The sequence below is a fragment of the Amblyomma americanum genome, chromosome 1 (genome assembly GCF_052857255.1).
Source record: "Amblyomma americanum isolate KBUSLIRL-KWMA chromosome 1, ASM5285725v1, whole genome shotgun sequence".
Lineage (NCBI taxonomy): Eukaryota > Metazoa > Arthropoda > Arachnida > Ixodida > Ixodidae > Amblyomma > Amblyomma americanum.
In genome coordinates, this window is record NC_135497.1 from 111,741,626 (window position 1) to 111,758,653 (window position 17,028).

The 17,028-nt window shown below is 44.7% G+C and overlaps 1 protein-coding gene across 8 annotated transcripts in view; it reads right to left on the reverse strand.

Moving 5' to 3' along the window:
- The window catches only part of LOC144113463 (DDB1- and CUL4-associated factor 11), a 100,125-nt gene that overhangs the window by 22,147 nt on the left and 60,950 nt on the right, over nucleotides 1-17,028 (reverse strand). For all 8 annotated transcript variants that reach the window (XM_077646548.1, XM_077646546.1, XM_077646554.1 and 5 more), the window contains 7 exons: nucleotides 14,009-14,052; nucleotides 13,453-13,576; nucleotides 10,557-10,614; nucleotides 7,450-7,542; nucleotides 6,877-6,969; nucleotides 6,719-6,808; nucleotides 6,330-6,393 (listed from right to left, as the gene is read on the reverse strand). In XM_077646548.1, coding sequence (XP_077502674.1) covers nucleotides 6,330-6,393; nucleotides 6,719-6,808; nucleotides 6,877-6,969; nucleotides 7,450-7,542; nucleotides 10,557-10,614; nucleotides 13,453-13,576; nucleotides 14,009-14,052 — 566 coding nt within the window. The remainder of the gene's footprint in view (nucleotides 1-6,329; nucleotides 6,394-6,718; nucleotides 6,809-6,876; nucleotides 6,970-7,449; nucleotides 7,543-10,556; nucleotides 10,615-13,452; nucleotides 13,577-14,008; nucleotides 14,053-17,028) is intronic.

Consider the following 17,028-nt stretch of genomic DNA (forward strand, 5'->3'; position numbering starts at 1 on the left):
AGAGGGGTGGGGATGATGCACTGTTAGGCGCTACAGTCAAATCCCGCTACATTAAACGCGCGACAGTGAAATTTCCGCCACAATGAAGTATTTCCGATTCCCCATTAGCATACCATACAAGGCAATGCAATTATTTCCCCCCTCACAATGAATTAATTTCAGAATGGAGTTCCACTTCAACGAAATTTTTACGAGGAAGTGGCCGATTTTTTTTTTTTGCGCGTCTGCATGTGTCCGTATCTCGTTAGGTTCCACCAAAAACAGCTGCCAAAGAAAGTTTGCACTTTCAATAGCGCAGCTGACATTTCCTGGAGAATCAGAATTAATGTGCAGTCATGTGCACAAAAATAAGTGATGCAGCGCACGACTGCCTGCGATCTTTTTGCCAATAGCCCGGACTCTGCATTTGCGAACCGCGGTTGTTGGTGCATGGCGGCTTTCGGCTTTTTCACTCGTTTCGCTTAAGAAGGCATAACGGAAATGAGTTCTAGAGCGTTCTTTTCTGTGTGAAGCAATCGTGTCTATAGAATCCAGTGAAAATATTAAATGTTATATCATAACCGGTGGCTAGTTCCACCGAGCTTTTTCAGGGGCTTCTTAACAGAGCACGTTAGGCGTTAGGCCTAGCAACACTGAGCAAGCAGCGCGCCATGATCCGTTGTTGCCTGGCGCGCCGGTGGGAGGCATGCCATTGCAAGAAACCCAACGCCGACTAGGATGCACTCTAATCTCGCTTTTGCACTGCAGGTGAGCATTGTGATAACGTCCCCTCCCCTTCCTGTCTGGTGCACTCCGGAACTAACCGAATACAGCCACTGCGAGTGTCGGTGGTTCTTGGCGGACGTCTTAACAGAACGATACTCCGCCGGTAGGTTCGTAGCGCATGTCGCAAAACGTAAAACATCTTCGAAGGATCAGAGCAACTACATTTCTGGTACGTAGCCTAAAGGATTAATTTCGAGGAGCATGTGACCGCTACTCAACGCGCAGTGAACCAAGTGCACGCGCGCGTAGTCTACGCCGAAATGTCTCCGTGCAGCGTCATCTAAGTATGAATTCACATACAATTAAAGCAAGGATCTTCTAAAACGCGTTCGGAAAAAAATAGTAGTTTCGATAGCAAATGTAGCGGGTGCGTTTATTACGCGATTCTTAGATTTTCGTAGTGCCAAGAAAATCGCCACGACGCCCATTCCAAAACGGCAAAAGACCATAACTGACAAATTTTCGTAAAATAAACATTGTTCATGAACTCATCATCATCATCAGCCTGACTACACCCACTGCAGGGCAAAGGCCTTTCCCATGTCTCTTCAATTAACCCTGTCCTTTGCCAGCTGCACCCACCCTATGCCTGCAAACTTCCTTATCTCATCCGCCAACCTAACCTTCTGCCACTCCCTGCTATGCTTGCCTTCTCTTGGAATCCACACCGTTACCCTTAAGGACCAGTGGTTATCTTGCCTTCGCAGTACATGCCCTGCCCAAGCCCATTTCTTCCTCTTGATTTCAACTAGGATGTCATTTACACGCATTTGTTCCCTCACCCACTCTGCCCGCTACCGGTCTCTAAACGTAACACCTATCGTTTTCCTTTCCATGGCTCACTGTGTTGTCCTTAACTTAAGCTGAACCCTTTTCGTTAGCCTCCACGTTTCTGCCCCGTAGGTGAGTACAGGTAAGATACAGCTGTTGTACACTTTTCTCTTCAGGGATACTGGTAACCTGCTATTCATGACCTGAGAGAACCTGCCATATGCACTCCACCCCATTCTTATCCTTCTAGTTATTTCCCTCTTGTGATCCGGATCAGCTGTCACTACCTGCCCTAAGTAGACGAATTCCTTTACCACTTCCAGCACCTCATTGCCAATTGCGAACTACTGTTCCCTTGCTAGACTGTTGAACATTACTTAAGTTTTCTGCATGTTAATTTTTAGACCCACCGTACTGCTCTGTCTGCCTAACTCATTGATCATGATTTGCAGTTCATCTCCTGAGTTACTCAGCAAGGCAATGTCATCAGCAAATCGCAGATTATTTAGGTATTCTCCAGTAACTCTTATCCCCAACTGTTCCCAATTCAGGCCTCTGAATACCTCCTGTACACGCGGTGAATAGCATTGGCGAGATCGTGTCCCCTTGCCTGGCGCCTTTCCTTATTGGAATTTTATTGCTGACTTTATAGACGACTATGGTAGCTGTGCAGTTGCTATAGACATCTTCCAGTATTTTCATATAAGGCTCTTCTACACCCTGATAACGCAATGCCTGTATGACAGCTGAGGTTTCCACAGACTCTAATGCTTTCTCGTAATCAATGAAGGCTATATATAGGGGTTAGTTATATTCAGCGCATTTCTCTATCACCCGATTGATAGTATGAATATGATCCATTGTGGAATATTCTTTACGAAAGCCTGCCTGATCATTTGGTTGATTAAAGTCTAAGGTTGCCCTGACTCTATTAGCGATTACCTTAGTAAATACCTTGTAGGCAACGGACACCTTTCTTATGAATTAAGATTATATTTGCGTTTTTCCAAGCTTCTGGTACGGTCGAGGTCATAAGGCATTGCATGTACAGGGTGGCTAGTTTTTCTAGCAGAATCTCCCCTCTGTCTTTCAAGAGGTCTGCTGTTACCTGATCCTCATCAGCTGCTTTTCCCCTTTGCACTGCTCCTAAGGCTTTATTTATTTCCTCTTTCATTACTATTCCATAATTAACGTTCTAATCACATTGGCTACTGTATAGATTTGTGTAGAACTCTTCGGCTACTTTAACTATCTTATCCATATCGCTAATGACGTTGCCCTCCTTGTCTCTTAACGCATACATCTGGTTTTTACCTATGCCTAGCTTCCTCTTCACCGCTTTTAGGCTACCTCCATTCTTTAGAGCATGCTCGATTCTCTCCATAATAAACTTCCTTATGTCGGCTACCTTGCGCTTATTAAAGGGACACTGAGGAGAAATTGAAGTTGGCTTGTATCGATAGAATACCAGCTCCTGATCACAAAAACGCCGCTCTTACTGAAAACAAAGCTCTTGTAAGGTAGAAAATAGTAAAAACCAAAATACAGGTATCGCCGCCAGAGGCCAAACTCGCAAGTACAAGCATTGTGACGTCGTAGGACAAGAGACGCCACCTTGGAGGAATTTTCCTTCCTACATGGGTACGCGAATCTCTAGGGCTGACAAAGGAAGATTGCGCGGTTCAATATTGAAGTAAGTTCTGTTTTAAAACCGATAGTGCACTTTTATCACACAAAGAAGGCAGACAAAAGGCAACCTGAATGTTGGAAGCAAAGAAAACCGATGCTTGGTGGCAAGGAGAGTTTCGATTCTTCGCGTCTATGAGCTTTGCGTGCCCCGTGGTTTTGTTTTTGACGCGCCTCGACTTACAAGCGCCGAAGAGCAAAGGAACTCCAAGTGCCGCTTCAAGTTAACCTTTGAAGGAGCCTCTTAAGGCTGGTCAGATGATCGCCACAGTCGATGAAAAACTATGATGGCACAATGGTCGGTAATCGTACAAGGCAGCACTTGTGTCTTCGCACGCTCGCCCGGCAAAACATTCCCCGCTGTGCCAGTCAACTTCAAACTACTTAACGGAAATCGTTTATTAGGGATGGAAGACAAAGTACAAGGCAGTTCAGAAAAATTGCTGATGGCCTAGCTCTGTTAGGCCAGGATATACATAGCGAAAGCGCGGAGATTTCTGCATCGGAAGAGTGCATTCACTAGATGCGCCTTTATTGTTCTTTGCCACCTAAGCCGTCGTGGCGGTGTGGTAGCGTCTCCACCTCAAACGCCAAAGGCCCTGGTTCGATTCCAAACCTCCAGGATTTTTTTTTTTTATTCAGTGAGTGGGCGGCAGTGGCTCCCATAGATGCCGCCACCGAATACGTTGGTTAGCGGTTAAGCGCAGGCTCTGTTAAGGCGCGTTTATGCACCGGCGTAACACGCGCGCGCACGCTGCACGGCGACGTCACGTCGGCGAAAGCGAGACCCTCTATACTCCAAATGCGCTTGACCACCGACGCGTTCGGCGGCTTCGGCGCACTCTGACCGAACTGGCGCCGAGTGTGCCAGCCGCCGCCGGCCCGGCCAGACTGATTCGGCTCCGCGGAGAGGTGCGCGTTGTGACGTAATTCAATAACTTTGGCAGTTGGGCGGAGCTGTTCTTTTCGAGCTCTCGGCTAATTTGATCCATTCACGGTACACATATGAAGGTACATGCAAGTGGGCGAGAGAGCCCGATCCTGTGGACCCGTTGGATCTAGCGGAAGCAGTTGAAGCGTCGTGCGTCGGCTTTAGTTTCAAGGCGCCCACTTTAAACGCGACCGCTCTTGAGCACCTATCCGTTTTTTGTGGCAATAAAATAAATAATTAACTTGGCCCTTGCAACCGTGGGAGACCTCGACACCGCCTGCTGCCCCGTGCAACCACGCCGTTCAAGGAATCCCAATCCGTTGGCCCCAAAGCCCCGGCCAGACTCCGATGGGCTCAACGCGCCGACCTTGTCCTGGCCCCTCGCGACTCCCCGCACTGGGGTTATGATATTTAATTTGCAACGGCTGCTCACTGAGGAAGAGAGAAACGACCCGCCGGCGCCTTACCTAACCGTGCTCCCTCAAAAGCATCGCACGCTCTGTGGGGCTGAGGTCGCTGAAATGCAGGACGGAGATTTTGCGAGAACTACGTCGTCGAGTTCGGGAACGGGATCCATCGCAACGCTGGCAAGACGCCGGTGCAAACGTAAACAGAGCGACGGTAGCGACCCCCGATATATGCCTTCAACGTGCGGCGGCGGTAGCTTTCATTTCGGCAGCTGCTAGACCGCACCGCTTATGCCGGAAATCACGGAGTCTCCGTGTCGTCATAAGAATTCTGGAGTTTGAATTGGAGCGGCGGGAAAAACTTTTTCAACTTCGAATACAAATTTCTTTGAAATAAATGCATCTTTCGGTGCCAGACAAGCGGCAACAAAGCCATGAAATGCCGAACTATCAGGTTTTGCTAACAAAAAAAATTTGATAGGGTTCTCCTCAGTGTCCCTTTAACTTCGATAGCTCTGCTAGTTCTATTCTGTCTGTAGGGCTAGAAGCCCTCATGCTTTGACGTTTCTTAATCGCGCATAGTAAGAGCAGATGATGGCATAGAGGTACAGCGTCCGCCTCGCGTGCAAAAGGACTGGGGTTCGAATCCTAGTGCCGTGCAATTCTCCACCGGGTTTGTAAAAAAAAAAAACTCAGCGTGTCGATGGAACTGCATAAGCAGGCCTGGGGTGCGGCCTGATCTCGGTGACCAGAACCAACAACGCACTCCCTCACGAGAACAGGATTTGACCACCCTGGTGCAGTACTTGGCCACAACCTTCCATGAACAAACCAATTAACCCTCGGCCCTCAGTCCCCAGCGGCTGCGAAGCAACTGACCAAGGCAGTGGTCAGAGCTATGACACAGCGGAGGGTGCTAAGAATCTCTGGCTCCGGACAGGCCGCCATTGGGATCTGAACCTGGCAACGTTTAACGCTAGAACCTTATCTAGTGAGGCTAGCCCAGCAGTGCTGTTCGAAGAACTAGCGGGCATTAAATGGGATGTCATAGGGCTTAGTGAAGTTAGGAGGACAGGTGAGGCATATGCAGTACTAAAGGACGGGCACATACTGTGCTATTGCAGATTAGTGGATAGACGAGAACTGGGTGTGGGATTCCTCATTAATCAGGATATAGCTGGCAATGTAGAGGAGCTCTATAGCATTAACGAAAGGGTGGTAGCTATCGTAATTAGGCTTAATAAGAGGTACAAGCTGAAGGCGGAGCAGGCCTACGCGCCTACATCTAGTCATGATGAACAGACTGTTGAAAGCTTCTATGAATGCGTGGAATCGGCGATGAACAAAGTAAAAACACAGTACACTGTACTGATGGGCGACTTCAATGCGAAAATGGGCAAGAAGCAGGCTGGCGACCAGGTGGTAGGCGACTATGGGATAGGTTCTAGAAATAGCAGGGGAGAGCTGTTAGTAGAGCTCGCAGATAGAAATAATTCACGCATCATGTTCATGAACTGCCTGGTCCAAACTGTCGATGTTCTGGCCAGATTTCATGACAATGAAGCTTTTGCTTCAGCGAAATTTTTCGTGGGTCTCTGAATTTCGTTGAAGTGGGATTTGACTGTATCATACTCTAAGCCATCCCTGTTCAGGCATGTTCTCAAATATAAATAATAAAAAAGAAGGTATAAACATTCATTAGATATGCACTGCGATTTCTGGATGATCTGCTCCAAGCTCTACAAGACGATTCAAAGACATGCCCTCACGTTTTTTAGGTACACGCTGCCACCTGTAGTCCCAGTTCTGGCAGGCCACAGCCATCTTTGTTGCCTGAAATACATGAAGTGCCCAAGTAAGCAACTCAAAAATTTTGCAAGGGAGAAAGGCACCTAGAAAACTCAAGCTTTTGCCTTTACACCAATAAAGGTCCATGGTACAAACAAAGTGCACTGTGTTGACTAAAATATAAAGAGCACAGCACATTGTGTTGCAGAAGTATAGAACTGCTGATTCAAACGACATTTTGAGCAAAGTGTACAGCAAAGAAAGAGACAGTGACAATGCAATAAAAGAAACTCAAATGAAAAAGTAACAGTCTAAAATACAGCACAGAGAATTACGTATTATGACCAAAGAGAACACCAGGAGTACATACCTGGATACCTTCCTTGGATGAAAAAGCTCGCATGTCCCAAAGCTTGATTGTTTGATCTTTGGAGTTTGTGATGAGGTACCTAGCATCATTCTGAAAATAACAAAAAAAAGGAAATGTCTATACACATGTATCAGTACTCAACGTGCATGAATACTCACCTTTGAGTCCACAAAGGTAATGCCATTGCAATGTCCTGCTAGAATGCCCACAGGCTTGGGATCTCTCTCACTAAGGGTTCGTCTGTCCCAAACCTACAAGGAATACATGTTGTACACACAATGCAGGAAGGAGTGACGGTAATGGCAAATATTTTTTGCTAACGCACAATTGTACTTCCAAGCTAAAAATGTTTATTTTTTTAATTTACGCTCTCAATACTTGCAGCCACACAGCCACAAGAAATGTCAACTAGTGGTATTAGGAAGCACATTATAATGAAGCGCATGTGACAGATTACAGGCATGAGCCCGCTAAACCAGGATAAAACAAACATACAAAAGCTTATGCATGTGCTGTAGTGCTGTATCAAGTGGCATCAACTTCATGATAGCAACAAAGTATTTACCAAGATATTTTTTCAAGAAACTTCAGGCATAACACAGCTAAGACTTTATCAGCAAATTCTCTAACAGACATGCTCTCTACAGTATTTTCAGTATCGTGCATTCACTCTGAACTCTGCTTTATTATTATTACACTTGTAAAGCGTACTTTTCCATTCTTTCACCCACCTTACAAAGGCCATCATCACCACCACTAAACAAGATCTGCGAAGTCTTGTCTGCAAATGCAACAGCATTAACATCTCCATCATGGGCACGTATCTGTAAATCAGAAAGGAAGCTTCAGATTTAGGCAAATATAAGCAGTGGTAACGCCTCAATTCTCAGTACAGACAGTATATTATAAATGCTGGTACTGTGTCCACTGAAAACAAAGGACCAGGCTGTACAATGCCCATGCACAAAGTGCCATAAAAACTTGGGTATAATATGAACCCGCATATAATATGAGATGTAATTTGGGGATAGCAAAAACGAAAAAAAGTTTTCATCCGCGTATAATGCAAGTGAGGAAGGGAAGTCAGCTCAAAGATGTTCCGGAAGCTGTGGAAGCCGAACACCCTCCAATTATTTGTGTACGCCGGCGTGCCGGATACCATGCATGTAGCACGAGCAGCAGGCACAGAGGCGCTGTGCTTGTGGCCACTTGCATCCTGCGCAGCGAGTATGCGCAGACCGGTTCCGGCATGGCGTGCATGCTTTGGAAATACCAGTCAGAGCTTTGGAGATTGTCATCGCCGGGTGTTAGATATCCCGCATTTTCTGAAATAACTGCCAGCGAGCTTCCCAGGAATGCTGGCTCAAGCATCCGCGATCTGAATGCACAGTGCGGTTGGACAGGCCCGTGTCTGGCGGCAGTAACTGCAGGCTCTCCCTACCTCACACAGACAATGTAGCAGCACTTGATTTCATGCGGTGCTGATGCTTTCGACAGCTACGATTACTTTCTTTTTAAAAGCAGCCGAGTGCTGCTTTCGCAGTCCAGATGTCATGCGAGGTGCGATCGTCCTGGGCATCGCGATGTCAGGTCAGCGTAGTGAAGTGGCCTTGAAATCGAAACAACCAACCTACGCCACCGCTAGATAGTGCCTCCTCTTGCTGGAAGCGTGATGGTGATGCCGATTGACAATAGAGACTTTCAGTAGAGCGGGTCTGTGCACCCGCTCCGCTCAGCGAGCAAGCAGGAGAGCTTCTGCGCATGAGCGAAATGCTCAGACGGGAGCGCACGTGTGGAACGGCCTCTCAGTGCCGCTCCCGGCTGAGCCAAGCGAAGCACGGAGCACCACTCCGAGCGGGCCTCGCAACCTGCTGGTCTCGCTTGGATTTTGACCGATAATTGTTTGAACCCACATATGAGGTGGAAATTTGGAAGAAAAAAAAAAACCTGTATTATAGTATGCGTTTTTCTGGAATCGCAGAAAGTGCATTTCAGTAACTAAACTGAGCAGCATATTATTGCAGATAATGTTGCGCAGCATTTCTAAAAAAAAAAAAATTATGTTCACCCTAATCAGCATGGTTTAAAAAAATTATAAAAGCTCGTTAATTCGAACTTCACGGGAAAAAAACTGATAAGAACCATTTGCATTGCGGTATATGTACCGTACCGTATTTACTCCAGTAACCAACCCACTCGCATAATGAACCCCCCCTATTTTTGCCTAAGAATTTGAAAGGAAAAAAAAGCATCAGCCAAGATGCTGAGCAGCGACCTTTTGACTTTAGCTCTATTATAGTGCCTAGGATATGCTCTACCATAGAGAGGGAGGGGGGTGGGGGGCGAACTTGGCAGAGTGCCAGCGGTTGTCCGGTTCTGCAAGCCTCGTTTTCGTTATGTTCACCTTATCCTGCCAAGGGCGATCGGGGCGGACGCCATCTACTGCCACTCAATCATCTCAACGCGCGATAGCAGCAAGCGCCTTTTGCAGCGAACGATGCTAAAAGCCGGCGTCATGATCACGGCTGACCCGCGTGGTTCCGCTGGCGACTGATGGGTGAAAGGATAAACGACACTCGCAAAGCAAAAAAAAAAAAAAGTTTTTCGCGCGTAATTTGTAGCGCCCGTCTAAAGTCACAGCCTTAATGGGCACTGGCTGGGGCCGCGCCGACAGTACTTGTCTGTATTTCCGAATTAACAGGGCTCTAATCAACGAGTATGTACTCTATTTACCTGTGTAATGGACCCACTTTTTTCCCAGAAAAGTTGACATCAGTTTGGGGGGAGGGTTCATTACGCGGGAAAAAAAAAAGTTTCCAACAGAATTTTTTGGAGGGGTGGAGATTTCATATATCTCCATCCGTCCTTCCCAAGCGCGGAGTGTGGAATGGTTGGAGTGTGGAATTAGTGTGGAATGGTTGAATAAGCAGACTGAGCACTCTGAAATTACAATTTACTATTGTAAAATGGCTACTGTAATGTTTCCGAGCATGGCTGTAAGAGGATCTCGATGATACAAATCTCACGGGGCTGCAAAAGATGTTTGTATGACCCAAAGCTAACAAAATCCGTATACAGCAGCATTGGAAATGTATTTACACAAATCTGTTTATAGCTGAAAAAATTTATTTATGGTCGCACCCCACCGCTTTATTTATTTTATTAATCATTGTTCATTAATACTACTCTACTGTTTCTTCCCTTCTTCATTCCTCCTATATTTAGCTAATTCATGCCTTAACTGTGAAGCCTATGACGTATTTGAAGCAGGAATTTATTTTACACTTCTTGCAAACCACCCTCATTCACAAAACCTCTGTTAAAGGGTCCCTGAAAAGGGTGTTTGAGGCTGGCCATAAAATGCTTGCATTATGTAGAGTACAGGCCAACGAGCATTCATGCTCGTAAAAGACCTCAAGAGCGAGCCGATAATTTACAATACAATTTTGAGAACTCCCACTTCCGCACCTAGCGGTGACCTGCGGTGATGCGCTTTTGCCCGTTTCCGCGCTCGTTACGTCATGAAGCACTCGTTACGTCAGCAGCTGACTGCTAGCATTGATTCGCACGCGTCTGCAGCCGGCGGAAGAGTGGCAACATTTCAGCGTGCAACAAGTGACGAGAGGAGAGGGAAAGGCGTGAAGACGTTGAATTCAAATTTTGACTACAGATAACTCAGTTTCTATGAAGCACACCTAAAAAAAATTCTTGCTGGAGGATATTTGTGAAGCGGCGTCCTTTAGCATCCTAGGCACATCGCATCTTTGTTGAGACCCCCTTTCAAAGACCCTTTAAGACACAAGACAAATAAATATACAGTACAATCACTGTGTCATACCCTTAGGGAACGATGGTGTGCTTCTCTGTCATATACATAAAGACAAGAGTCATTTGCTCTGCAAGAGATAAACACCACTGTCAGAAAAGAAACACGCATATAGGCTTTGTCATGACAAGCATAGCAAAAAACACGCATGCTAATCCTAAGTTCTTGAATGAGAAAAGGAGTAAAAGTATAGAATACGGGGTTTAACATTAGAAAACGACACTATCTTTAACATCCCAAAGCGACATGGTCTACAAGGAACACTGCAGTGGAGGGCTCTGGATAAATTTCGACCACCTGGAGTTCTTTGATGTGCACTGATATTGCACAGTACGTATCACCTTGCATTCTGCCCCCACCAGAACATGACAATCGCGGCCGGGATTTAACCTGTGTCCTCGGGCTCAGCAGCTGAACATTCTAACTAACCACTAAACCACCATGGCAGGTTGAAAAACGAGGAAAAGTAAAACTGCTTCTGCACTGTTCCATGTTTGGAGGAGCAGTCTCCTACAAAGCACTGGCGGTTACCCTCCTGATGAAATTCTTTGAAATAGCCACTACACTGAAGAGCATGCCAGGGGCTTCCGTGAAAAGTTGAGGGTTTAAGTATATTTTGCAGAACTGTGTGTTAGCAGTAATCATCTCTTATTTGACACTACACTGTTGTTACAGACATCACTAGGAACGACAGTATGTTGAAAGAAATTACCAATTTACCTTATTTGCATGAATATAACACTAGGGGGGAGTTTGACACTAAGAGTTTGAAAGGAAATAATATTACAATAATGCAATACCAAACTGTTCAGGCAAACTACAGCCAAAAAAAAATCCCCCCTAAAAAATGCAGATGGCATACTAAAATATAGAAGCGTCATAAACAACACCATTATTTATGAGGCAATGCTTTAGATGTGCGTGCCACAATTGATAGAAGCCAAGCCCCCGACACTTTAATGAATGCAGCCTCCCATGCAGCAGGAGACGCTGTCACTACCATGCTGCCGCCGCTTGGTGCTTTGAGCTGCCAAGCCCAGTGCTCGTTTGCCTTTCTTTGTTTTTCCTAGTCCACTCAGCTCTTCAGTGCCTCCTCTTTTCTCAATGACCCATACTGCTTTCTTTCCATATGCATAGCCACCTTCTCTTTTGCACTGGATGCTGCGTGCTTTGCCACAAGGTCATTAAAAAGCTGGCTTCTTCCAGTGGCTCTCAAGCCTGGTAGGCAAAGGAAGCTTTAAATGTACCTGGAAAAGCTCAGAGAAAACTCGCACTATATTCATGCCTTGGCTCCGAATATAACATGGGGTGCATTCAGAACTTTTATTCAATCTCTCTTGCGGAATTTAAACTTTTCCACCGCAGAAAGTTAGGGGCCCTAATGATGACACAGTGTGAAGGTCACAAGTTCTAGTGAACTATCTTTTAAGTCATTTTAACATGTATAAAACTGCAATGTGCACACTACTTTATGGACAAGAAATAGTATCAACCACACTTGAGAAGCTTCAGTGTTTGCTCTGGTATACATCATTTGTTTAAAGCATTTTAGCATAGCATCAAACCATGCTGTCACTGTTCCTGTCATTCACCCCATTTGAAACCAACAAAAACAACAAGCCTGCACTTGCAATGGCAAGTTTAAGGCTCAGCATTTCTGCACCACAGCCTATGTGTGTATACATGCTGTGCAGAAACAAGTTAGCGCATGCCCCTTTTCAACTATTCAGCCAAGCATGGATCTGCATCAATCTACATTACCCTAAATAAGCTGCTTGCAAAACCTCTCACTTTTCAATTCTTATTACCGCAATGAGGCCATTTCCAGCAATTGAAAGCTGCAAGACAACCAGTTTCAGGGCTTACACATTAGTGGGAGAAAGCAGCAAGGTGGGAACCTATGTATGAGTGTTAAAACACGAAGTTAGTTGTTCACCAGGTCCGTGCAAGATAATTCATTTCAAAGAGATGCAACCAGTATGTCTATCAAATCCCAATACAACCATGCCCTCTATGTTCCAGTGCTACTTATACTACTCAGTATATTTAACTAACATGCCGTACTGGCAAGGCTTCAAACTAAGTGCGGCAGACCTCAGGAAATTGAGTATGGTTAAATATCAACACGTTACATCAGATCTCGATGAAGTGCTGCTCAGCATCGAATGAAACGGGCAAATTTCGACCTTCAGAAGTACCAGGCTATGAAGCAACCAAAGTTAGGTGTTTGTAATACTGGCTGCTTTTCCTTTATTGGAGCTGACTCAGGGCTTCTGAAACTAGAAGAGCAAAATGCCGTCGACACCCTAGGCTTCTCAAGGAAACAATGATTTTGCCCCAAATAATGAACTTCCCAAACTAAGACTCAGTGCACTGCTCACAAATATTGCGAAGAGAACTCGAGCAGTGTACTATGGAACAAGTAATGTAATGTGTATTTCGACCCACCGCCAACTGTGTTCACGGTAAGGGCGGTAGTCTCTATGTGGCATGAAGGTCCACAAAGCTTCATCTGCACGCAAGCATTCACTCTAAAACCTAGCAGTTACGGCCAGGTGTCACTACGACAGCTGTGCAGTGTACCCCATGAGTGCTTCAAACAAAAGCAATTGGCGACTTACTCCGAAATTGTCTTCTCCCTGACTTTTTCAGAACCGGCTAACACCCTGACATTTTCCAGTTTTCTGGGTTTTCCCAGTTGGCAGGAATCCTGACACAAATGAAAATTCCATATTTCCACTTGAAGCTGCCTTTTTTACCTTCTGTCATGCATTACACTAATATTAAATACACTGTGTGGCTCACTGCTTGAATCAGGTGAATTCCTTTTTTTTTACTACAATAAGCAATTACAGTTTCCCAAGCTTTCACTAATAATGAAAAACAGCATGATGCAAGAGCCACCTACCCTCCAAGGATGTCCTTTCCATCACATGAGAACTGCAAGGAGAAGATGCAAAACCTTCTATCTTCGGGACAAAGTGCCAGTGCCTCATGGACCTGATGATCTCCATAGACGTTGCACAGATGGACTGAAAAAAATGTTGAAGCAGCTACTGCAGTGTGCTGTTACATACCACTGCTGCTCTTAATATTTTTTTTTTTTAATATAAGACAACAGTGTATAGACCTTAAAATGCACAAAAAGGAAGGGCACACCCGGCACCTCCAGTGTGCATTACTTAGGTATTGGAGTACTAAAACTTTTGCAATAGTAAAAATCTGGTATGAAGCGCAATTAAAATGCGAGCAGTACACATTACTATTAAGGCATGAGCACAGTTGACCAGCACTTTTCTGCAGGAATTTTTTTTTTCTTAACGTACAGTGCACATGAAAGATTGATACAAATGCAGAAGCAAATGAGGTGAACGGTTGTGCTTCAGAGCAATTTTGGTGACTCTGCGGGCTTAATAACCATAAAATGTTTCCCCCTATTTGCATTAAGAATGTGTTGTACTTACGATATTCGGACCAGCTTGAATAAGCAAAGTAGAGACCATCAGGACTGTAACCAGATCATAAAATGAAAGGCGTCAATACTGACCACATGGTGCAAAGACAAATTTTAGCCTCAAGGCAGCATTCCTTTTTTCCTTAATAACATAACAAAAAAAAAAATGAAGAGTGCTCAGGCCCTAAAGGGCAACAGCAGTAGACACAATGTCCACCAGCATGTCCAAAACTATTACGAAAGCGGCAACTCTCATGTGCCCTGTGCAAACGCTATTAAAACTTTGTACAATGCATGACTTCTGTTTTGGTCTCTTGAATTTCTCATGAACCAATATGAATTAAATAACAATCAATAAGATTTTCTTCTGAACTAAATTTTTTTAAAGATAAAGTGCAGGCAATATGTCCTGGATCCTTAGTAACAAACCCATTTGGGAACAAATTAAAAACAAACAGGTTTTACCTGTACCTTAACATAATAACCATAACAAAAGTATTTTTTTCTCAACTTTCCAGGTGCTTGCTGCCATTAACATTGAGTGACGGCTTCCGGTCTTTGATTGCTCTTAACTTTTGAGTTTTTCACAATAATATTTATTAAGTGAAGTGAGCTTTAACAGACAGCTTAACTGTTATCACTTTTGAAAAAAGTCAAACAGCTCTAGTTCCATCTTCACTGCCCTCTCTAAAAATGCCCTGATAATATGGGGCGATCACAGCAAAATGACAAGATGGCAGGAGGCTAACTAACCTCTCCCACCCCCTCCCTCCAAAGAACTTAACAATTCCTGCACAATTCGACTGTACAGCACAAGTTTTGCTGCAAAGAACCAATGGTACCCGTTGACAGTCACCGCATGATGTCATTACCTTACGCATGATGTCATCACCTTATTAAGATTCCACGTGTGCACTAGATTGTCAGCAGTAAGCTGCTGCAGGCACCAATCAGTCCAATCACCAAGTCTTACGCTGGTTTCCACATTACTGTAGACCTAGAGTTCTGAAAATGGGACCCTTCTTCAAAAGGTTCTGTGAAACCTTAGGTTCCTTAGAGTGTTCTTTTGGTCCCCCGAGCACCTAATTCCATGCATAACTACACCCCTATCTTTCCTTACCCACTCTATTTTTGGCCTCATCACACAAACTGCTTATAGCATGCTGCTGTCACTCTACAGTCAGTCATTATTAATTGCATTTGGGTACTTTTTGAGAGGCCATGTGTATGCATGCTCTTTTTTGCCTGCATGCTAGGCAGAAAGGGACGAAAGCCAAGACATATGGGGCTCCTCTGCACTTTTTGAAAGCTATTGCAGCTCCCCCAATGCCAAAAAATTTGAGAACCCCTGCTGTCGATAATGGCATGGAGATGCATAGTAGTGTAAGCTTGCATCGTCCCTTTCACAAAGCTTCAGAATGAAACCTGCCAGCATACACTTCTACCCTGGCTTTCAACAGTGCCCTCAATTAATGTTCCATGCATGGCCTTGCATGGCATGGCAAGCTTATGCAAAGATTAATTAACCAATTTTTCTAGCAACAACTGAAGTAAAGAAACTGAATTAAGTTTTTCTTTTGTTAAAAGGTTTTTCTTTTCATTTTTGAAAGGGGGCAGTATTTAATTATCCTGTTGCTCTTGAAACTGCTGCTGAATCTGAAGAATCAGCTGGTGACAAAGACTCTATTCTATGCGAGGCCATGTGTATGCATGCTCTTTTTTGCCTGCATGCTAGGCAGAAAGGGACGAAAGCCAAGACATATGGGGCTCCTCTGCACTTTTTGAAAGCTATTGCAGCTCCCCCAATGCCAAAAAATTTGAGAACCCCTGCTGCCGATAATGGCATGGAGATGCATAGTAGTGTAAGCTTGCATCGTCCCTTTCACAAAGCTTCAGAATGAAACCTGCCAGCATACACTTCTACCCTGGCTTTCAGCAGTGCCCTCAATTAATGTTCCATGCATGGCCTTGCATGGCATGGCAAGCCTATGCAAAGATTAATTAACCAATTTTTCTAGCAACAACTGAAGTAAAGAAACTGAATTAAGTTTTTCTTTTGTTAAAAGGTTTTTCTTTTCATTTTTGAAAGGGGGCAGTATTTAATTATCCTGTTGCTCTTGAAACTGCTGCTGAATCTGAAGAATCAGCTGGTGACAAAGACTCTATTCTATGGTTCCTATTTTAACTGTAAAAAGAAAGACTGCACTTTACATTAACTGCAGGTGCGTGTTGAAGACGCAGGTGACAATGGTCAAGAATGACATGACAGCAGACTGCTTCATTGTTTGCTGACCTCCACATGAGAACCACACGCACTCCGTCACGCTGTTTTGCACCAAGGATGATGTCACAATAAAAGCACAGGCCTTGGTGCAGTTTAGACTAATGAACTTTCAAATAAAATAACTTTTAGCTCTTTTGTGCTATTTTATGGATTATTACAGAAAACTTTAAGAGGCTCTTAACAGAGCAATGCGTAAGGGTGGAACACAACGATCAGAAACAGCATCAATCAAATGAAGAAAAAAAAAACACTAACACGCTCAGCCTTTTCTGCGAACATATCAATGGGGTTCTACCATACTTGCTCTATTCTGACCTTGTGCACAACCAGCCAACCACTAAAGTGTGCCGTATCTCAATTTAATACGTTCACTGCGTCGTGGGTCACCGGTGGGGGTCATGTCGTGTATTCCAGCTGTGCGGCACGAATACTAAGTGCCGCTACGTAGCCGTGGGACAGCTCAGATTTTTAAGACAGCCTGCAATTGCCATCTGTTGCTCACTAGTGGATCATGCCGCACCCAAGAAAATCTAAGGGTGGCCCAACAATGGGCCACAGGTACTCGTGCCCCGAAAATTACAGCTACAGTGAATGTGTTAAAAAAAATTAATGGATGACTGAACACTGTGAACAAACTTCTTTAGATTGTCATCAGAGAACACTAACAGTAATCTTCTTAGTGACACAGTCAATAGCCTGCTTCACATCGAGCTCTGAAACTGACTGAGTAAAAGGCAGGTATCTCC